The sequence below is a fragment of the Triturus cristatus genome, chromosome 2_1, assembly GCF_964204655.1.
Source record: "Triturus cristatus chromosome 2_1, aTriCri1.1, whole genome shotgun sequence".
Lineage (NCBI taxonomy): Eukaryota > Metazoa > Chordata > Amphibia > Caudata > Salamandridae > Triturus > Triturus cristatus.
This window is the reverse complement of record NC_140581.1, coordinates 888,948,922-888,972,735: the sequence shown is the minus strand read 5'-3', so window position 1 is coordinate 888,972,735 and position 23,814 is coordinate 888,948,922. Positions and strand designations below refer to the sequence as shown.

The following is a 23,814-nucleotide window of genomic DNA, read 5'->3' as shown; positions in this document are numbered from 1 at the left end:
AGAAGATACCCCGGGGCCTTAGAATTTAAATGTTTCCGACATTCGAGGAACATGACAAGGAACAACTGGAGGATTGGGAGTGATTCTCGAACTCCAGTTTATACTCCAATGCTGTTCTCTGGCTCTGAAAGGCGGCAACTTTATTATTCATAGTTGAAACTTGGTCCTCCAATTGCGAGATCCTAGTCCTGCCTCAAGAATCCATGCCAGGACCTGAGCCATGCTTTCTTCAATTTTGGTTAAACAAACGTGGATTACAGCGATTTCAGCGGATTGGGAGGTTATGAGCTCTCAAATCTCCTCTAGAATCAATTTAAGGAGGCTCTTGGCATCCCATTGCATGGAGAAGGATCTGGTAGGCTGGGAGGAGTTGTCCTGAGACGATTCTGGCCTAACTTCAGGCTGCAGAGCCAGTGGGTCAGAGGATATAGACTCTACTGGGATGGTCAGGACAGTTTCCGCAGAAGTGGATAGGTCAGATGAACTCCCGCCTGAAGAAGGCACAAGCAGAGAAGGGGATGGTGATGGAGAGTGACAGCCATCTGAAGGATCTCTAAGACTCCCATCTTTACACAAATCCACAGGGTTGTCAATTAGAGGGGGCACATTTCCTGCCACCTCCAGTTCTGCAGATGGCAAACCGGGTTTGGCTTTGAAGAATAAAGGACATTTTTTGAGTTTCTTCATTACCCCAGTTGAATTGACCAGCGACAGTGTCTTTGGCTTGGTCAGATCTGATGAGCTGGAAGTACCTGCCCTAGGAGAGGCAATGGAGAAAGGACTAACGCTTGAATCAAGGTCCACAGAAGTGCCTCGAAGATGGTCTTGTTAAGCAGCCTCAGAGTTTACCATCTCAGCAGATTCGGTATTCAAGTAAAGATATTTTCTCAGAGCCGCCGCGCGAATTGCCCGAGCAGCAGCCTAGCCAACCTGTTTTTTCACCCTTTGACCCAGGCATGGGGAGTCAGAGTGGGCTGTTACAGTTCCTTTAGCTTCTTTGGTGAGATTTTGCATAATGCAGTTCTCACACTGATCCCTTAACAAGGCGGCCAAAATTTCTACCTGGGACCACCCCCCAGCTGCTGGTTGTGAAACTGTGGAGGTGATAATAAAGAGTTCACTTACCTGCACCGGTGTCTCCTACTTCGTAACAGGTAAGTATATTTTTTACAGTAAAATTAATTTTATAATATTGTTTATTGTAATGAAATGTTATTTGATATTGTTTTAATGTCGTACTTAATGGATTTATTGGTATTATAATTTAGAATAGAAATATATAGGAAATTATTGGTTTGCAGCATTATAATGTTTTATAAATATTATGTTATTGTCATTCTGGCATTTATGGGAGAACGCGATGAGTGGTGTGTTCTTTAGAATATTTATGAGTATCATTTTTAAATATTTATAATAATTAGTTTAATTTTTATTATTCATTTTATATGATTAATTCTTTTTCCATTGTTATCAATTTTCACATTTTTTTAAGACTCATGTGGTTTATCGGAATTTGAGGGTGGTAGTGTTTTTTAGAGATGTACTCATTTTTTTAAAGTATTTTTAAAAATGCTTTTTTTGATATACATTCATGTTACTTAATTCAATAAATAGGAATGATTTTAAATAAAAGTCGAAAACATATTGGGGTGCATTCCATGTAATTTACTATATTTAAAAGAATGGGTTTTATGTGATTTTGTTGTATACATTATTATAAAGAAGATTATTCATTGATTTATCAAGTAGATTTTCATTGCTATATATTATTTAGTTGATTTTTAATTAGGAACTACAACCACGACTTCAAGTTTCATATACATTTATGTGTTCCATTGAAAAAAACATTTTTTAGATTAAGAATGATTTAAATTTATTTTCCTATACTATTTTAGTTTTCTAAAGTATAAAATAATTTATAATCATATGAACCATAATAATTGTTTGAATACTACTTTTACATTTATTTAAAGCATTTTACAGTATATAATATTTAAAAATATATAGGTTTCCTTTTTTATCTTTAATATTTTTAAAATAAACATGCATATTTATTACCTGAAATGTGTTTAGAGTTACAGTATTAATTTTGTCACCCACAGCTATATGGTCTTTCTTCATTGTTTGCTGCACTTCAAATTGTAATTCTGACCCACTCACCTGCAGGGATATATGCAATTCCACAGTGTTAGTTGGACTGAAGTTAAAATAGAATATATGCACCCACTTTAAACAATGTTTGTAGCATAAGAGTTAAAAAAGTAAATGTCAAATGCTCCACCCTAAATATGTGCCTTTTCCCCATTGATAGTGTGTGCTGGATTGCAATGTAGAACCCTTCAATTAAATGTACTTTCCCTAACATTGAGTGGATAGGAGTTAGAATAGTAAATATAAGTGCCCACCCCATTGTACATGCACTTTATCCAATGCTTGCAGGACTAGGTTTAGAATAAAAATCTGATGTACCTGCCCTCAAATATATGAATTTCCCCAATGTTTACAGGAATGGATTTAGAATAGTAAGTCTGCCTCCTCAATTATATGCCCTTTCTCCAATGCTCCCGGGGATTGACTAGTCTAGTAAATCTGACCCTTGCTTCCCATATACATGTACTTCCCATTGTTTTGTAGCACCTGAGGTACAAAACTAAATATGTCCCATCTCCCCTTACATGTCTTGCCTCAATCTTTGTAGGACTGAAGTTAGAAGAGTAACTCAAATACCTATCAGAGTATTTTCACTGTTCCCAATGTTAGCAGAGCTGGAGTTAGAATAATGAATCTAATCCCCTCCCCACAAAAATAAGCAGGGAGTGTTTAACTTATTTTCTGGACCTTGCCTGCCTGCTGCTGCCTGCTACACCTCAGGACTCCACGGCCCAGGGGGAAGCGCGGCCGGAGCCGCGTCAGAATCACGCCAGCCGGTGCATAAAGCCTGCCTCCAGCTCCCGCTGCGCGGGAGCGTTTAACTTATTTTCTGGACCATGCTTGCCTGCTGCTGCCTGCGGCACCTCAGGACTCCACGGCCCAGGGGGAACCGCGGCCTGAGCCGCGTCAGATTCTCGCCAGCCGGCGTATAAAGCTTGCCTATAGCTCCTGCTGCACGGGAGCGCTTAACTTATTTTCTGGACCCTGCCTGCCTGCTGCTGCCTGCTGCCCCTCAGGACTCCATGGCCCAGGGGGAACCGCGGCCGGAGCCGCATCAGAATCGCGCCAGCCAGCGCATAAAGCCTGCCTCCAGCTCCCGGGCCAAGGGCGGGCCCATCCGCTCCCATCATAGCCCGTAAGAGGCTGGGCTGGGCAAACTCCTAACATCTTGCCTTTGAGAGCCACAGATTGGAAAATTGCTGCCAAATGAAGATACTGTTTATTGTGGGTACCTTACACATTGTTGCTTTTTTCCTGTTTTGTTGCCTGCTGTTTGTATTATCAACTGAGACCTACTGAGACTTATTTTAAAATGGAGAAACGCAAGGGTGTGGTGGGGACACTAGACGCTGTCTTGGTAAGGGCAAAATCATTACTGATCCATGAGATTGAATTAACTGAGCGACATCTCTCTCTGGATCCATCAACCCAACAAGACAACCATCTAGTGGACACTCAGGTAGTTGGCATAGGAGTCAGTGTGGACGACGGCCTGACTACTAATTCCCCCACTAATACCTCATCCCTGTCCTGTGCTCCTCTCATTGTTTCAACCCTGGAAACCACGCCAAAGGTGGCTGCGGGCAGAGTCACTAGGACTAGGGTATTGAAAAATGTGACAGTACGAAAAACCGAAGTTTTGCCTGCAAAAAGAAAACGGGGGGCACCTACAAAGAAATCTAAACTTACGATGGGCCTCTAAGCAATGGGTGGCTAAAATATAGAACATGACATAACTACACATCAATCTAAAAGCATTTCCGTTGGCACACAAACAGATATGATCCATGCGTTCTTTGATTCTAGCTGCAGCAACACCAAGGAAGTTGCAACAGGAACTGACGCTGCCAATAACGGTGTAATTACTGGTGTAATGGTTAATGATGTCCAAGACTTTTTTTAATAAGGGCTTTACACAGCTTTGGGATAAATTTAATCTTTTAGAAAAAGCAATAAAAAACTTAGGCCATAATAAGGAGGGCAGAATAATAGATGAGCTAAGCAGGGGAAATTATTAGAGGGCGGATAGAATTATACACCACGATAGGGAAGTTCCGGATGGTATCTTCACTAAACCCATGCATGTTAGCACGGGAGATAGGCCCCAGGAGGTATTAATTGGCCCTAAACCTTTAGGCACACAGAGCAATTGTACAGTACGCCTCAACGGAGACAGAGGGCTAGATACCCTGACCCCTACTCCTACCCTGAATCCTAGCAAAACTTCAACTAATGATCAACCAAAGGCCAATTTGGATATCCTAAACCTGCCCCCTGCTTCATGCCCATATACATTAATACTAGCTGGTGTCCCCGCACTTAGAGTAAACAAGAGAGAAAGCTGGGAAGACCTACTGAACAAAACCATAGATTGGTTAGCTAAACACAAAAGTTTCCAATTAGAAGATACTAAGGAGATATTAATGGTCCGCAGGGTAGGCTGGATAGGACAATCCATCAATAATATAAATGGAGATTGCATTGTGGTTAATTTTCGTAGGCCTCAGCTGGTCCGCCATATTTTGAATAAAATTGAGACAACTCACTTGACGAATACTAACATTTGTACACTCCCGTTGGGTTTTTTCTATAGACCGCAGCCATGGCAGTCAAACACTAGGTTATTCCTTGTGCCATCGATAAATCGATAGATACCATGCACTTTCAGATTTGGATGCCCAAGACTGACAATTATTTACACCCCAAGTATCAGGATCATCGGTAGTTGGCATACAAGCTCCCATATTTAAGATATCTGAAAATGAAAATAAGCTACCAACGAGTAGGGCTCAAGTTGATGTAGAGAGAGCTAGAGTACAAGGTAATAATGACCAGCAGAGGCCACATATGGCGGACAAGAAGGGGTTTGTTCTGGCTAAGGCCACTAAGTTGAATAATGAGCCAGCTAATTCACCTAAGAGGAATAGAGGGGACATCGGAAATCACCACATTAATTATAAGTTTGGTACAGAAGATGGGCGTAATGAACAAAGTGAGGTGGGCTGTCAAGGAGAGATAAAACTGATCTCCTGGAATATTGCAGGGCTTAAAAGGAACATAGAAGATGTTGTGTGGCAGGAATATATTGGGCAGAGTGACATTATTTTGTTTCAAGAAACTTGGGCGTTAGAACCTCCTTATAAAGTAGGCTACAAAACCTTTAGTAAGGATGCTATCCCCTCAGTTAGAGGGAGGCCCTCAGGAGGCCTATCTATCTGGGTAAAGGTGACTCTAGGCATTGATGTCAAACTGGTTGAAACTTGCTCGCAGGAATATCTTGGGTGTAAAATTCTTCTCACCTGACAAAAGGGAAGTTTACATACTAAATATCCACTCTAGGCCATATCCAACAAGCAAGTAATCGAAGGTCATTGAGCAGTTAGACAATCTCCTAAGCTCGATTGACTCAAGGGCCCTGATAATCTTGGTGGGCGATTTCAACCGTAAATATGAACCTACGGTTGGACTAGAAAATATCTTTGAGGAAGAAGATCTGGCTAATAATATCCCACCTTTGGATAGCACCCCGGTAGTGCCCTGTACAATAGCAGTTGCACAGCTGCTGAGACTCGTCTCGGGGTACTGCTTACGAGCCTGTAATGGCCATTTGCCCTCCAATAGTCCAAAAGCCCCCACATTTACTAGAAGTAATCTAAAGAGACACATAGATGATATATTAGTTTTGATTGAGCTGTGGTCGATGGCCCTCGACTTAGTAGTCGATGACAGAATTGAGAGTGACCATTACCCATTACTCTTGACATTGGCGGTACATCTTTTTCAGCTGGTTACCTCAAGGCCCAGAGAACGTTATAGCGACAACATAGCCCCACTCTTAAGTAATAATCGGAGAGATTTAAAATGGCCCTCGATAGGGGGATATGCAGCGGCAATCAAGCAGATCTATGATATTTTTGCACACAGGGTCTCCCCGAATGTAGACCGACCTGCTTTAGAAATTCCAGTTGTGGAAATTCATTGCAAACTAGTCAAAGACTTGATACCCATATTGAGTAAAATCCTGAAGAAATCTAAAAATGAGATTACAGCTGCTGCGGAGTTGAAAAGCCCGTGCTACAACAAAGAATACCGTACTGTAAAAAATAAGCTTATTTCGGCTTCAAAAATATAGTGGCCTTAAGGGAAAAAATGTCTGAATATAAGCAACTACTAGCCTCTACCAGAAAAGAATGGGAGGATAACATTTGGGTGGAATTACTTGTAGCAGCCAAAGAAAAAAAGACCAAACTGGTTTTTGGCGTTTGGTATCAAAGGGCAATAAGAAAGGAAGAAGTAGTAAAGACCTCTTCCTAGATGCAAATACTTGGGTAAAACACTTCTCCAGTCTTTATTCCTCTTCCTCAAATGACATTGACTATTGCCCGTTAGATTATGAAATTACCCCAATTGTAGCCCCATTATTTTTTAGTTTGATGGAAACAATGGCAGCTATAGACACAGTAAAGCCAGGAAAGGCTCCTGGCCATGACAAAACACCTGGAGACTTATGGAAGCATGATAAAGGTGTTTGGGGCCCTTACATTAATCTGTTGTGCATCTCGGTTGCCTCGGGCGCACCCCGACTAGAAACTTGGAAAGGGGCAGAGATTACAACTATTTTCAAGAAGGGCGATCACCACAACCCCTCACACTATCGACCAATTAGTCTCATTGATGTTTTACAGAAGATATATGCTAGGCAAATTTTAAATAAACTGACGAATTGGATTGAGGAATATAATATTTTATCACAATATCAGGCAGGTTTTAGATCAAAGACTAGCACGACTGACCAGGTTTTCAGATTTCTTTGTATAGCCTGGAAATATACAATATTTAGGAAGGGCCATTTGTATATCGCCTTTGTGGACTTAAAGGCAGCGTTCGACCTTATCCCCAGAAACCTCCTTTGGAAGTCTTTAAAAAATCAGGGGGTTCCGGGGGAAATTCTTCTACAGATAATAAGACTACATGAAGACAATTGGGCAAGGGTCAGATGGGGTCCACTAGGTGAAATAACTGAACCGATTAGGGTTAACAGGGGTGTAAGACAGGGGTGCGTTTTAGCTCCCACTTTATTTTCACTATATGTCAATGACATCCCTGAATACCTTCTGGGTTGCGATCATTATTCTCCCAAGCTAGGGGGGGCGCCTGTACCAGCACTCCTCTTTGCTGACGATACGATTTTAATCTCCCAAACTCCGAAAGGTTTGCAAAATTTAATAAATCTATTTGGGGTATACTGCAAAGCTAAGGGGCTAGAAACAAACTCTAGCAAAACTAAATATATGGCAGTTAACCCACATAAAACCTTCAGGAAAAATGTAACCGTGAACAACCAGAAGATCGAGTATGTACATGATTTTAACTACCTAGGTATTACTTTGGATTCAAAAATGTCTTGGAGATCACAGCTAGAAAAAAGCAAAACTATACTACTCCAAAACACTTTCCCATTAATCAGAAAAATAGAAAGTAGTTTATCCAAAGCAGTCTCACCCTCTCTCGAAGTATACAAATACAAGGCGCAATCGGCTTCATTGTATGGGGTGGAGGTGTGGGGTCCCCTGACGAATGATACATTCAAGGTGGGTGAAAACAAGTTTCTCAGGAAAGTCCTAAGCCTTCCGACACGCACACCACTGACCCCTGTTCTGATGGATTTAAATTTTCACTGTGTGGACAACCAGGCTAACCTAAGACCATTGTTATTTTGGGTTCGCCTGTGTTGCACGGAGGAGCTTATTCATTATAGAGAGGGGCTTGAGGAAATTCGAGAACTTAATAAAGGTATAGGTTTGACTTGGCTAAAGCATATACACGACTGTTTTTTTAAATTGGGACTTAAGCATTTTTGGGAGGAGCCCTCTGGCTTGACCACAACCTCAAAAAAGCTTCTAAAAATGACCTATTGGTCTTTTATACATGGTTTTTCGTCCCATTCTTCTAATGTGGGATCATTGACATCGCGGTCCCTTCAAATAAAAACAGTTTGGAAGTTCGAGTCCTTTCTGGACGAGATACAGCCACAGTTAAATCTTTATACCTTAAATACCGCTATGGTGTCGTACAAATAAAGGTAAATACTATGAAATGGGCGCCTGGTGAAACAGAGGAGAGCAGATGCGTACTATGTGATTTAGGTGCAATAGAGAACGAAACACACCTACTGTTCTTTCGCCCAGCCTATTTGCAATGTAGGAAGAAATGGATGAAACCCATTTGTCGTTTTCTTGGTAGTAGATCCTGCCATGAAGCAAAAAGATTATTACGTTCTGATACCACGCAAACAGTGGTTTTTAGTATTAGCAGGTATTGGTCTGGCGTAAGCTTGGTAAGGAAAAGGGAAGGCCTGAAACTCTAGGTTGACAAGAATTAATAGTATAATGAACTTGGCACGTGCACTTTATTATTATATAATGAAATGTATAATGATTTATAGACTATTCTTAGTATTTATTAATGAAGCAATTGTTGTTTTTATTTTATATATTATTTTAGAGGTATTTATTTAGCTGTACAGTTGAATTTTTTTAATGACCTGATATGCTTATTCCTCATATCTGTTTTTATTAACTACTACCATGCAAAATTACAAAAACATTTGATATATCTTTCCAACATCACAAAATTGGTTGATTATTCCATGTAGTGTCCAGTGTGTCTAGCAGTATTGTTTCCTATCCTTAACACGATGCATTGTCGAAATTCTTGCACTGTCGAAATTTTTGTACTGTATTTTTATTGTGTTAACCTTTTATGGTCTTTTACACCGAAATAAAGATTTAATTGAATTTAATTGACTAGTCTAGTAAATCTGACCCTTGCTTCCCATATATATGTACTTCCCATTGTTTGTAGCACCTGAGGTACAAAACTAAATATGTCCAAGCTCCCCTTACATGTCTTGCCCCAATCTTTGTAGGACTGAAGTTAGAAGAGTAACTCAAATACCTATCAGAATATGTTCACTGTTCCCAATGTTAGCAGATCTGGAGTTAGAATAATGAATCTAATCCCCTCCCCACAAAAATATGCACTCTCAAAGTCTTCATTTTTCTGCAGTTAGAATAGTAATTCCGACTTCCCCATTTATACTCTTTCTTCAATTTTTCTAGGATTGAGCTTAGTTCAATAACCCCCCCAGCAATTTTTGGACTGTATCCCATTTTCCAGTTTGAGTAATAAATCTAACCACCAAAATATATATATTATATATATATATTAACCCTGGGCGTAGGACTACGCTACGCTCGCGTAGTTTGCGCAACTACGCGCTATGCGAATTGCATGTAGCACAGTGCAAAAACACGTAGCGTAGCGTAGCGGGCATTTTTTGCTTGCTCGCGGTCCTCAACGTCAAGTTGGCGAACGTGAACGAGCAAAATACCAACCCGGCGAGAATTTTTCCTCGTTCGCTATCAGCAACATCAAGTTGCCGATCGGGAGGGTCGAAAATAAACCTGCCGGCGAGATTCTCAATGCGGGGAGGTCAGGTTTCTCATTGCGAGTGTTCACGTATACTTGCGACCGTTCGCGATGAGAAACTACCAGCCCACGTTGAGAAAGCTGCCGCTCGAGTACAAATCTACTCGAGCGGCAGAAAAACAACCGCTTGCACTGTGCACTGTGCAAGATGCGGTTTGCAATGATTGCACAGTGCGGACATGCATCCGGCACTGTGCAATCAGTGCGAACAGCATTTTGCACAGTGCACTACGCAGTTCGCGTAGCTATGCGTAGCTTGCTTAGTGTGAAGTGCACTTCACGTAGCTACGCGTAGCGCTACTACGCAAACTACACCCAGGGTTAATATATATACACATATATATATATATACACTTATATATATATATATATATATATATATTCACTGAAAAAACCATAGGTTTCACACACGTTATAGTTAGGAATTAGCATTTAAAAAACCTTAGAAATTCAGTGAAAAAACCATAGGTTTCACACATGTTATAGTTAGCTGGACATTTTACTCGTAAAAAACCAATGAAATTGCCCCGTTATAGTTAGTTCAGCTAACTATAACTCGCGCGCCCGCAATGCACTGCTGATGACGTCACATATTACATCACTCATGACATGGTCAGTGACATCACTCATGACATCACTGATGACATCTCAAATGACATCACTGATGACATCACTGATGACATCATCCAGTGAATGTGTGTTTTTCTGAAAATTAAATATGTTTTATATATGTATATCTCAAGGTCGATGGAAGAATAAATGGGTATATAAGTGTCTAAATGGATGATTTGTTTTTGAAAAATTGATTGTGTAACTGACTGATTAAGTGTATCTCTCACTTTGTGTATAAGTGGCTGCATGGGTTGGTGAGTAGCTACATGGGTGTCTATATAGGTTATTAGTTGTTTTTTTGAGTATCATTCTGAGTGTCTGTATGGTACGGTGGGGGGTATTACGTAGTGCATAGATGCATGAATGAGTGACTCACTGTTTGTATGTGTTGAAGACAGCATGTGTGCAGGACTGTATGGGTGGATGAGTGTGTGTATGGGTGTGTTAGTGAGTGAATGACTGTCTCAATAGTGTCTTCAGGAGTAACTACATATGTTTTAAACTAGTATATGTGACTATTGGTGTATATATGTGAGTATATGTGAGAGGGAGAGATTGAAAGAGTTCCTGTATGAATAAGTATGTGTTTCTATAAGTGATTGTTTAAAAGACTAAGTATGTGTAAGTTTCCGTAGAAGTAAGTATGGTGGTGTGTGTATTACTGTATATGCAAGTAAATGTATGTTTTATTCTTTATTAGCATGAGTGACTATGTGTGTGAGTAACTCTATGGATGAGTGGCATTGTGTAACAGGATGTATAGATGTATGAGTACATATGATGAGTGAGTACATGTATGAGTGACTGTATAGGACTGTTGGTGAATGAGTGGATGTGTATGTGGATCTTAGAATTACTGAAGAGGTTGTTGTAACTGGTATTGGTATGTCCATTGTTTTGAAATTTTTAGTCTCTATTTTTGAATGTGTGTATCAAAGCTTATATTAAGGTGAGAGGAGGTCTGCCACTCTATCACAAGGATGATGTCATCAGTGATGTCATCAGTGATGTCATTTGAGATGTCATCAGTGATGTCATGAGTGATGTCACTGACCATGTCATGAGTGATGTAATATGTGACGTCATCAGCAGTGCATTGCGGGCGCGCGAGTTATAGTTAGCTGAACTAACTATAACGGGGCAATTTCATTGGTTTTTTACGAGTAAAATGTCCAGCTAACTATAACATGTGTGAAACCTATGGTTTTTTCACTGAATTTCTAAGGTTTTTTAAATGCTAATTCCTAACTATAACGTGTGTGAAACCTATGGTTTTTTCAGTGAATTTCTAAGGTTTTTTAAATGCTAATTCCTAACTATAACGTGTGTGAAACCCATGGTTTTTTCAGTGAATTTGCAAGGTTTTTTAAATGCTAATTCCTAACTATAACGTGTGTGAAACCCATGGTTTTTTCAGTGAATTTGCAAGATTTTTTAAATGCTATTTTTTTTTTTTATTCTTCATTTTTTTCAAACATATTTTTAATTTAATTTTCTTATCTTTTATAAAGACTATGCTTAAATTTTTAAAATCCTTAAATATTTTTTTTATATATATTTTTTAAAATAAACATGTAAAATTTATTTCCAGATTTTTTTTTTTTTTTTTTTTTTTTTTTATAGTACGCGTACCGTAAGCTCACGGTAAGCGTACGGTTTACGCAACGTCCGTAATCTATCTACGCTGCTTGCGTATAGTTACGTACTTTGCGTAGCCGCGCGTACTGCGCGTGGGACGCGTGCGCGCTTACGCAACACGCGCACGTTACGCGGAAGTGCCGGGGAGTGACTGTTATGCGCATGCGCGCAAGCGCGTGTCTTTTTTACGCGCACGCGTACTTTTTGCCGTAAGCGTACCGTAAGCGTACCGTAAGCGTACGGTTGGTCATGTGATCATGAAACACAACTTTTGATTGGTTGAAACTACTTTCAGTTCTAGAACTCTCCTACACCACACCCATTCCCCTCATTTCTGCTTGTGATCCCTTGGGAGAAGGAGCTGGTTTGTCTTTGGGATACGATGGCAGAACAGCAGAGCTCTTCTGAGAGTGAGGCTAGCACCAGCAGCACTGTCTTGAGGCAGAGAGCGAGGAAAGTAAAGCCTTCTTATGTTTGGGATTATTTTACTTTTCCAGAAGGCCAGCAAAAGGTGAATGCACCCTTAGTTACTTGCAAGCTGTGTAAGCGTGTACTTTCTAGAGGTAATCCTAACAGGAAGTATTCCTTTGGGAATCACACCATGAAGAGACACCTCCAGGATGTACACAGAAGGACGCATGGTCATCTTTTTGGAGGTAACTCTTCAGAAAGACGAGCCAGTACATCCACAGCAGCTCAGCCTGGACCATCACCTGCAGGGCAGACTCCTTCTTCTGCAGGTCAGGTGAGCCCTTCATCTGTGGGGGGAGAATCTCCTTTTGCTGGCCCTCTGGAAATTAACCCTCGGTTTGCGAGGGTTGAAGTACGGTGCGCCACTTGTCACGATCTAATTACTTATAGGGAGACCAGTGTTTCCCTGGTGAACAGTAAAATAGATCAGCACACTTGTCGTACCGTCTAATATTCCCAATCTTTCTTTCCTCTGTCCCTGCATGAACACAACGGTTCTTTTAAGAGCCAACCTTATCTTTCATCTTTTTTTTACATATGTTTTTAAAAACTTTTTTTTATTTTTTTTTACCGTACGCGTACGGTAAGCGTACCTTTTTTTTTAGTTTTTAAAAAAAACACTAAAAATCATTTATCACATTAGAAGGTCCTTGAGAGACTACAATTATTATTATTGACTTACCATACTCACTCAAAAAAATATTTATTCATTTGTTTTTTTAAAAAATAGTTTTTAAAATGGTTGTAGTTTCCGAAAATTTTCTATATCGATCTGAAAAAAAAGAAAAAAGTATTAATATTTTTAAACCATTTTATAATACAGTACACATATTTACATTTTTTACCAAAAAATATTTTTGCCTTATTTTTGCTGTTTTCAGAATATATTGCATTTCACTATAAATTGTGAAAGCAATTACATTCATCATTTTACAGCGGGCAAAAAAAAATAACAATCTCAAAGATTGTATTAAAAAAGCCCAGAATCTCTTCTCACTTAAACTTATCATTACAGAAATGCATATTATTCTAAAAAAATATCATCTAAAAACAATACTTTTTTCTTTAAAATACCGTCTGATATGTTTGTTTCAGAAGTATAATCACAAAATTATATCTCAAATAACTCCAAAATACATCTGATTTTATTTCCTTTAGGCCAAATAGTATTTTTTTTTTTTCCTGGAATAAATTTCCAAGGGAAAACCATTAAAATTCTAAAGTTTAATCTGTCCAGATCTCACCAATTCTCTGTAACATTTTGGTTCACGAAAATTTTTTGAATAATTTATTTAGTCCACAATAGAATTGCTTACTTTTCCACATGGCCAAATAGTAATTTTTTAAATCATTTTTGAAAAAATTTCCAATGGCAGTCCAATAGCATTCCAAAATTTAAAATGTGCAGAAGTTACCGATTATCTCTAAATTATTGGTTTTTCAAAATTGCATTAAAAATTAAAAAAGTCCACATTACAATTGGTTATCTTTCCTTTAGGCCAAATGATAATTTTAAAAATCTTTTTTCTACAAAATTGCAATGGTAATCCAGTAAAATGGTAAAATTATTTTGTCCAGATCTTGCCAAATCTCTCTAAAATTTAGGTTTCAGGAAGATTAGATAGGAATTTGCTAAATCAAAAGGCAAACGTTGTTTGAAAATCAATTGGGAATCATTACACAGTGTCCAGCCTTTTTCACATTTTAGATAAACTGTGTAATGTCCAGAAGTAACAGTAGGTCCATCATGGAAAATTATTGCAACAGTTACAAAAGTTTTTCCTGAAATTGATAATTGCTGTCCTGTAAACTTCTTTATTAAAGTATCCAATTTTGATCCATCAGCTCTACATCGTTGCATCATTAAAATTACATACTGTCCGTATTCCCTTAAAATTAATGTTGATAACATGTCAGAATTACACTCACCACATTTCATGCTATGATTAGCATCTTTAACTAATTTTGCAAAAGTGACTGTTTTACTCTCTGGCAATGTCAAATAAATAAACCTTTCATTATCAACAATAGAGCCACATATATTATAACAATTATCACAACTATGTTCCCATTTATAAGAGAGACCAAAAAAAATGTCAATGGGAACTCCTTCTTCTTCCACTACCTGAAGAAAATACATCAAAAATTCGTGTGCATCTTGCTGTTCATTTTGAGAAAACTGTGTTCGTCCTGAACATACATCTAAAAGTTTTCTAATATCAGTAGCACTTTCTATTTGAGTTTTATCTTTACTCAGCTTTTGAAAAAGGAGACTGAGCTCTGAACAGAATCTTTTTCCCTGATTTACTATTATCTGCTCTTGCAAACTTTCCAGATAAAATGCAACATTCAGCACTACATTAGCGTAGCAGTTGACACCAGAGCTATTTTCAAAATGACATCCTACAACCTGTTCTTCATTGTCCTTTTTCTTTTTGTTTGCAATTACATCACTCCTCTTTTTTTTCCTCTTCTCTATATCTTCATTACAGATATTCTCATTTCTCCTTTTACGAGAAACTACACGTTTCTCCAACACAGGATACTGACCTAAATGAGGAGCATAGCTTCTTCTTAATCTATTATACTCCTTTACACAGTTTGTATCAGCACTAACTTTTGAGTCATCAAAGTCTATCATGAATAAACCTGATAATGTTTTGACTCGTGACAAAGCTACATATGCCATACCTTCTTTGAACACAGTTGAACCAATGTTCACAAATGCACAATCTACAGTCAATCCTTGAGACTTGTGGATAGTTACAGCATATGCTAGTGAAAACGGAAACTGCTTCCTACGTACATATAAGTCTTTCACAAGCATGAAACGAACTGAACAACGACAAATGTCTTTAACTTCCTCTATCTGATCAAATTTTATTTTTAAACATTCAATTCCATCTTTTTTCTGATAATTAATAAAACCCACAACTCTTCCCATCGCTCCATTCACTAAGCCTTTCTCAACATCCAAATTTCTCCTTAAAAACACTCTACAGTTCATGCAAACATATAGATTTTTTTCTAATCCTGCTGTTTTGGAGATGTTCTTCTCTAGTGAGTCCAATTTATTTTTCAGTTTGCCTGTTACTGTGACAGTAATTCTTCCATCCTCAATTTTGTCCACTGCTTCCAATTTCCTGATGTCTTCCTTTTCCAATTTCAAAAGCTCCTCATTAAATATTGAGCATTCACGTAGAGTTGGCATTAAGCAGATGACACTTTTGTTTTCTGCAATATTCTTGTATATTTTCTCTGCAACTATTTCTTCCTTTGGAAATAAATTATGTAGCAGCCGACTCTGTAATGCTTTTTTCCCAACTTCTGTGAGTAGTCCAATCCTGATATCTTTCAGAATACTTCCATATTCTTCATCGTTTGCTTGCCTCATATTAGTTGTAAGTTCCTTGTACTCAAAGAAGGACCAAATATTTGTATTTCCAATGCTTCCCAATGACTTCTTCGTGTCTTCATGTGTCACAGTATTAAACACTGGTTGTCCTTTAACTGGAGTAAGTTGCAAAAGATCCCCAAAAACTATGACGTGTTTTCCACCAAATAACACGTCATAGTCTGTCTTCAAAATTTGCTGCATTCTTAAATGCACAAAGGCAAGCATTAAGTTTGATACCATGCTCACCTCATCAATAATGAGAACTTGCATCTTCTTCAATACTCGTGAAACTTCCAAGGATGCTTCTCCAGTTAGCTTGTTGAATTGTATTTTGTTCTCATGCTCCACTGGTAACATTAGCAAACGATGTAAGGTGATTCCTTTTATGTTATATGCTGCTAACCCAGTTGGAGCAGTAACCACACAAGACAAAGTAGAATCCGTTTTTTGCTTTAGGTAGCTTCTGATGACTTTAATTAGGAAACTTTTTCCAGTGCCAGCTTGTCCGCTTACATACATCCTGATTGGATGAAATGATGTGCATGAGCACTCTTTTTTGATATGTAGAAATCCGTGATCAATTTTGTTTTTGATCTCTTCATAAATTTGTTGCTGCTCTTGATTCAGTTGTCTTTCCAAATTTTCTAAGTCTATAAATTCTTCTTGAGCTTGATTCATAGCCGTTTCCACTTCATTCATGGCTATTGATGCTTCATTTTCAACGATTTGTTGTCCTAGGGGATCTTGACTGTGTGTTCCTGAACTTTGGCTGTCCTGAGAACTGTCTCTAGCTATTTCTGCTGCAATTGTAGTTTCCTGTTCAATTTCTTCATTTAACATTTGCAGATAAGTTGAGAATGTACTGCATTGTATGCTGTCTTTGCAAGCATTAAAAGAATCTTCATAGCTCTGGAATTCTCCCAGTAGTTCATCCTCTGTACGCCATGGTTTAAACAACTGTAAAAGAGCCAAGTAGTAAAATTCTTTCTTGTCGGTAGTGTCGCAACTCAGCTTCCGGTGATTTATCAAACTTCCTTTGGTTTGCTTCACCAAACATCCTTCTTCACCAACAACTTTATATTTTCCACTGTTGATGTCTTCTGCAGCTTTCCGTGAATAAATGTAGTTCTGTAACACTTCATAGAGACACATGTTCTCCAGATGATGACTTCTCTTGGGATAATATGTGTCCAACATGTTTGTTTTCAATATGTCTGTACTTTCTGGGTCATTCTCAGCCAAATATTCAATTTCTCCAACAGATTTCAGTACCCGATTTCTCATTGCTGCAAGGCCTAAACTTGCCCAAATTATTCTTCTTGACTTCGAGTAGAGACTTGCAGAAGATAACCTATCTGAACATTCGTAGGATCCAATTTCTCGATGCGATAACATCTTCAAACTGAAACTGTACAGCTTCTTACTGACAGTCTTCTGTGAGAAATCTCTTCCCACATTTCCTTCAATTCTGTTTTTTCTGATTTCGTAATGTAAGACGTTACATATCGAGCAACAGCAATGGAATTGTCAGCAACATACTGTATATCCATGTTAGCGTTCCACATGGATAAAATGACTGGGTTGTAGTCATTTATATTTTTTGATTCTTCTTTTCTTTTAAGGTTGTAGGTATTCTTAGGTGATTTTCTTGTGATAGTATGTCTCACAGCTGACATAAAACTGTTGACTCTTCCATTTGTAAGAACAGGTCTAGGAAATCCAAATCGACATTTAGTGTAGTATTTTTCTTTGCTCTTGTATTTCCGTCGACAGTATTTTCCACACCGATGACTTTGGAAACGTAGAACTTGCTCCTTTAACTTGTTCTCTTCTGTGCTTTTAGGTATAGCACATGTTGCATATTCTTCAATGTAAGATAACACTGCTTCATCAGTATCTGTTCCAAACTTTGGGGCATCCTTGATCCACAGCAGCATATGAATATGAGGAGCACCTCTTGCCTGGTACTCTTTTCTCCAAAAGAAATCCACTACTTCTCCAAGGGGTGGATTTTTTTTATTGCAGATGAAGGATATCATAGCCTCAAATCTATGATTGAAATATCTGCAAACATTAACCGGATCCAATGAGCACAGTTCTCCTGCTGTCTTGTATTCGATGTTTTTAATGTTTGAATTGGCCTCTCGTAGAAAATCCAGTAAATCATCCCAAGCGTACTCGGCACAGCTTAGGGTAAGGAACCATGTTGGTGTTCCTAAATTGCGTAACATGCATTTTAGTTCACCATGGCGTCGGTACCAATATTCATTTGTCCCACGCTGACAAGCCATCAGATTGATCAGTTGTGTTTCCAAATGATCATCTCGGTGCTGCACTTTCTCCATAAAATCCTTAGCAGACACATTTTGTAAATGTACTCCACTTTTTAAAATGTGATTTACTGCATAAGACAGTGCAGACAAGTCGCTTTCAAATAAAAGATGGAACAAATAAGGAATACTTTGTCGAAATCTGGGATCTTCAGCATATAGTCTTGTAGTTCGATACTCTGAAGCTGGAATCTGTTCTGGACGTTCATCGTATCGTCCTCCTTTTCCTTTAGGAAACAGCTGGGGAAAACATCGAGCTTCCAAGCTCTCCTCCCATACACTCACGGGATTTCCTTTTGCTTTCTTCATCTGAAAGAGATCAATATTGTCTCCCATAACTTCTTTCGAATGGAGAGAATGTATGCTAAAATGTTCATAAATTTCTTCTTCCTTTGACTTGTCCACTTTTTCAATTTGTCCAGTTGGTGTTTCTGTGTCTCCTTGTAAATCTTCTTCTTCTTCTTCTTCTTCTATATAAATTGATTCATACCATTTGTTATTTTTTTTCAAATACAAATTTGCTCTTTGTACTTTCCGCACATCTACCAGCTCCTGCCAAATCTTCTTATTCTTTGTAGGTACACCATTAACCAGAATAATTAATGGTTCAGTTTCCAAAGTATCCGCATCAATAGTTTCCATATTTTTTTTCAAATCCAAGGGCAAATACACCACTCTACCTTTTAAACCTCTCAGTAAATCTGAAGGAGGTAATTTACCAGTTTTGGGCTCCATACGTACTATGGTCTGGAACGGATGAACACATTGAATGAGTATAGACTCATATGTATTTAATTCAGAAAGTTCAGCAGGAATAGCATCCAATTCTAAATTATTATGTACAGCTCTGGTCGGCATTCTATTTTCCTCTAACTTGTTGTAGCAGTATTTACAAATACGCTGATCTTCACCCAATTCAAAACAATTTTCAAGAAATATATATGTGGCAAAATCCATCCACTTATAATTATCTTCATTTTCACTCTTTCTGTAGAGATCAACATTCCTAGTTTGTTTTCTATAATGAGTTCTGCGGCAACAAATACAAGTAACATTTGGTCTTTCATTAGAGATTATTGCAAATTTTGTTATGTGATCATTAAATGTCTTACTTACACAAGGTTCTACATTCTCTTCCACTTCTGCCTCATTTACTGTGTCCTTCTCTGCACTGTTTTGTTCAGGACCAAAGTAACAAAACTGAATTTCATCAACAACCTTCTCTACATCTGATACCGTTCCTCGGAACAGAGCCCTATTCAATTCATTTAACTTTATTGCTGGACTTTTGGCAAAATACAACCGTCTCACAAACTTTCTCATTTCAGTATGATGAACAGCCAGCATCCTAAAATGATGGAAAACACTATTGCACACTTTTCTAGATAGACAAGCAAGAGAATGACCCTGCAAACCAGTATTCTCTCTCACTCTGCATGGATCCAGACTTTGAAGCACCTTAATCTTTTGTTTTACACTTTTTTTACTATATTCTCTTAGAAACTCTCGAAATCTGTCAATAGATTCCTGACGCACAGTGCAAATACTACTACAATTCCAAGTGTACACTGGGGCTTTAGGACGTCTCCCCATTGCCTCATCTGCCATCACTTGTACCTCATCTCTTGGAACCATTATCTCCTTCTCCATTATGCAACCATTTTTTACTTCGTATGAACGACCTCTGGTGTCAACTGCATGCAGCAAACTATTACTTTGAAAATAGCTCTCTTCATTAAAAAAAGGTTCACTACTTGAACTATGCATCCACTTTCCTAAAAACACTTTACAAAAGTTTGTTCTGTTCACTACTCTTTTGCTTTTGCTTTGTGATTTCAGTACATTAACCATTTTATCTAATGTACGCATCCTATTCAAAATTAATATGAATAGTTTCCTTTTTAATTCTAATGCTTTTGCTGCAATGGCTTCAATTTCTTTTTTTCTCTTGTAATATTTAGCCTTTTGCTTATATTTCTTTATATCCTTTATCAAATTGGACATAACTCTTCTCTGAAACATTTTTCTACGTATCTCTTTAAATGCTGTTTTTCTGTTTATGTTAAACTTTTCAATTGCAGAAGGTATATTTGCATTAACTAAATTCTCATTTTTTTGCTGTTCTCTATGTTTTGTTACATTTTTCCGAGAACAGACATTTTGTACATTTTTCTTTGTTTTGAATATTTTGTTTAGAAATTGTTTTTTTTGCTTACCAGAAGATTTTTTCTTTTTCCCAACATCAGCATCTTCTACTAACTTTGGTCCTCCAGTTGTCTTCAAATATAGTTTTTTTTTTAGCGTTTTTTGAACTCGAGATTTTGTAGGCATCTTAAATTTTGTTCACTGTTCTTCAGTAATACCTGAAAAAAACTAAAAAAAAAATCCTTTATTGTATTTAAATATATTACTACATTTCTTTTCACAATAGTCACAAAACGAAATTTCTTTGCCAATTTGAATGCACACAAACTGCTCTTTTTTTTGGGCAAGTGAAAATCTCTTTTACAAACTGTCACATTATGAAACCAAGCTGTTTTTTCAGACCACCACCATGTGTATTCTCTGTGACTGCCTACACTCCAGCAGGGGCAACCAGCCTTAGTGATGCTGAATGTATTTGCATTACAGACTTAAACCTGAAAACCCCACTCGCTTCTAATTACTGTGCATGACTATACATGGCAAGCACATGGGTGTGTGCTAAGCCTCTGCTTCTTCCCCCAAAAATTCGCTCCCCCTTTCCATCTACTGCAACTGTGAAATCACCAGAGCAAGACGCAATAAATCTCTGCCTATAATTCTTCTATGCACACAGAGTCATGTTTTCACATTAGTGCCAAAACGAAATTTCTTTGCCAATTTGAAAGCACACTTACTGCTCTTTTTTTTTCGGGCCAAGTGAAAATCTCTTTTTACAATTTGAAATCACTTTTACAGACTGACACATTCTGAAACCTTTTTTTTAAATTTATTTAAATGCGCATGTCCAAGCTGTTTTTTTTTCAGACCACCACCGTGTGTATTCTCTGTGACTGCCTACACTCCAGCAGGGGCAACCAGCCTTAGTGATGCTGAATGTATTTGCATTACAGACTTAAACCTGAAAACCCCACTCGCTTCTAATTACTGTGCATGACTATACATGGCAAGCACATGGGTGTGTGCTAAGCCTCTGCTTCTTCCCCCAAAAATTCGCTCCTCTTTTCCATCTACTGCAACTGTGAAATCACCAGAGCAAGACGCAATAAATCTCTGCCTATAATTCTTCTATGCACACAGAGTCATGTTTTCACATTAGTGCCAAAACGAAATTTCTTTGCCAATTTGAAAGCACACTTACTGCTCTTTTTTTTTCGGGCCAAGTGAAAATCTCTTTTTACAATTTGAAATCACTTTTACAGACTGACACATTCTGAAACCTTTTTTTTAAATTTATTTAAATGCACATGTCCAAGCTGTTTTTTTTTCAGACCACCACCGTGTGTATTCTCTGTGACTGCCTACACTCCAGCAGGGGCAACCAGCCTTAGTGATGCTGAATGTATTTGCATTACAGACTTAAACCTGAAAACCCCACTCGCTTCTAATTACTGTGCATGACTATACATGGCAAGCACATGGGTGTGTGCTAAGCCTCTGCTTCTTCCCCCAAAAATTCGCTCCCCCTTTCCATCTACTGCAACTGTGAAATCACCAGAGCAAGACGCAATAAATCTCTGCCTATAATTCTTCTATGCACACAGAGTCATGTTTTCACATTAGTGCCAAAACGAAATTTCTTTGCCAATTTGAAAGCACACTTACTGCTCTTTTTTTTTCGGGCCAAGTGAAAATCTCTTTTTACAATTTGAAATCACTTTTACAGACTGACACATTCTGAAACCTTTTTTTTAAATTTATTTAAATGCACATGTCCAAGCTGTTTTTTTTTCAGACCACCACCGTGTGTATTCTCTGTGACTGCCTACACTCCAGCAGGGGCAACCAGCCTTAGTGATGCTGAATGTATTTGCATTACAGACTTAAACCTGAAAACCCCACTCGCTTCTAATTACTGTGCATGACTATACATGGCAAGCACATGGGTGTGTGCTAAGCCTCTGCTTCTTCCCCCAAAAATTCGCTCCTCTTTTCCATCTACTGCAACTGTGAAATCACCAGAGCAAGACGCAATAAATCTCTGCCTATAATTCTTCTATGCACACAGAGTCATGTTTTCACATTAGTGCCAAAACGAAATTTCTTTGCCAATTTGAAAGCACACTTACTGCTCTTTTTTTTTCGGGCCAAGTGAAAATCTCTTTTTACAATTTGAAATCACTTTTACAGACTGACACATTCTGAAACCTTTTTTTTAAATTTATTTAAATGCACATGTCCAAGCTGTTTTTTTTTCAGACCACCACCGTGTGTATTCTCTGTGACTGCCTACACTCCAGCAGGGGCAACCAGCCTTAGTGATGCTGAATGTATTTGCATTACAGACTTAAACCTGAAAACCCCACTGGCTTGTAAATACTGTGCATGACTATACACGGCAAGGACATGGGTGTGTGCTAAGCCTCTGCTTCTTCCCCCAAAAATTCGCTCCCCCTTTCCATCTACTGCAACTGTGAAATCACCAGAGCAAGACGCAATAAATCTCTGCCTATAATTCTTCTATGCACACAGAGTCATGTTTTCACATTAGTGCCAAAACGAAATTTCTTTGCCAATTTGAAAGCACACTTACTGCTCTTTTTTTTTCGGGCCAAGTGAAAATCTCTTTTTACAATTTGAAATCACTTTTACAGACTGACACATTCTGAAACCTTTTTTTTAAATTTATTTAAATGCACATGTCCAAGCTGTTTTTTTTTCAGACCACCACCGTGTGTATTCTCTGTGACTGCCTACACTCCAGCAGGGGCAACCAGCCTTAGTGATGCTGAATGTATTTGCATTACAGACTTAAACCTGAAAACCCCACTCGCTTCTAATTACTGTGCATGACTATACATGGCAAGCACATGGGTGTGTGCTAAGCCTCTGCTTCTTCCCTCAAAAATTCGCTCCTCTTTTCCATCTACTGCAACTGTGAAATCACCAGAGCAAGACGCAATAAATCTCTGCCTATAATTCTTCTATGCACACAGAGTCATGTTTTCACATTAGTGCCAAAACGAAATTTCTTTGCCAATTTGAAAGCACACTTACTGCTCTTTTTTTTTCGGGCCAAGTGAAAATCTCTTTTTACAATTTGAAATCACTTTTACAGACTGACACATTCTGAAACCTTTTTTTTAAATTTATTTAAATGCACATGTCCAAGCTGTTTTTTTTTCAGACCACCACCGTGTGTATTCTCTGTGACTGCCTACACTCCAGCAGGGGCAACCAGCCTTAGTGATGCTGAATGTATTTGCATTACAGACTTAAACCTGAAAACCCCACTCGCTTCTAATTACTGTGCATGACTATACATGGCAAGCACATGGGTGTGTGCTAAGCCTCTGCTTCTTCCCCCAAAAATTCGCTCCCCCTTTCCATCTACTGCAACTGTGAAATCACCAGAGCAAGACGCAATAAATCTCTGCCTATAATTCTTCCATGCACACAGAGTCATGTTTTCACATTAGTGCCAAAACGAAATTTCTTTGCCAATTTGAAAGCACACTTACTGCTCTTTTTTTTTCGGGCCAAGTGAAAATCTCTTTTTACAATTTGAAATCACTTTTACAG

The 23,814-nt window shown here is 38.3% G+C and overlaps 1 protein-coding gene across 1 annotated transcript; it reads right to left on the bottom strand.

The window, feature by feature from the left end:
• Positions 1–291: 291 nt before the first annotated feature.
• On the bottom strand, positions 292–23,486 carry LOC146866041 (uncharacterized). Its single transcript, XM_085640258.1, has 4 exons — positions 21,430–23,486; positions 18,496–20,562; positions 5,742–5,803; positions 292–757 (listed from the first exon to the last, which is right to left on the bottom strand). Exons 2-4 carry the CDS (start codon positions 20,419–20,421, stop codon positions 292–294), a joined length of 2,454 nt encoding a protein of 817 aa, XP_085496384.1. The 5' UTR covers positions 20,422–20,562; positions 21,430–23,486.
• Positions 23,487–23,814: the final 328 nt, after the last annotated feature.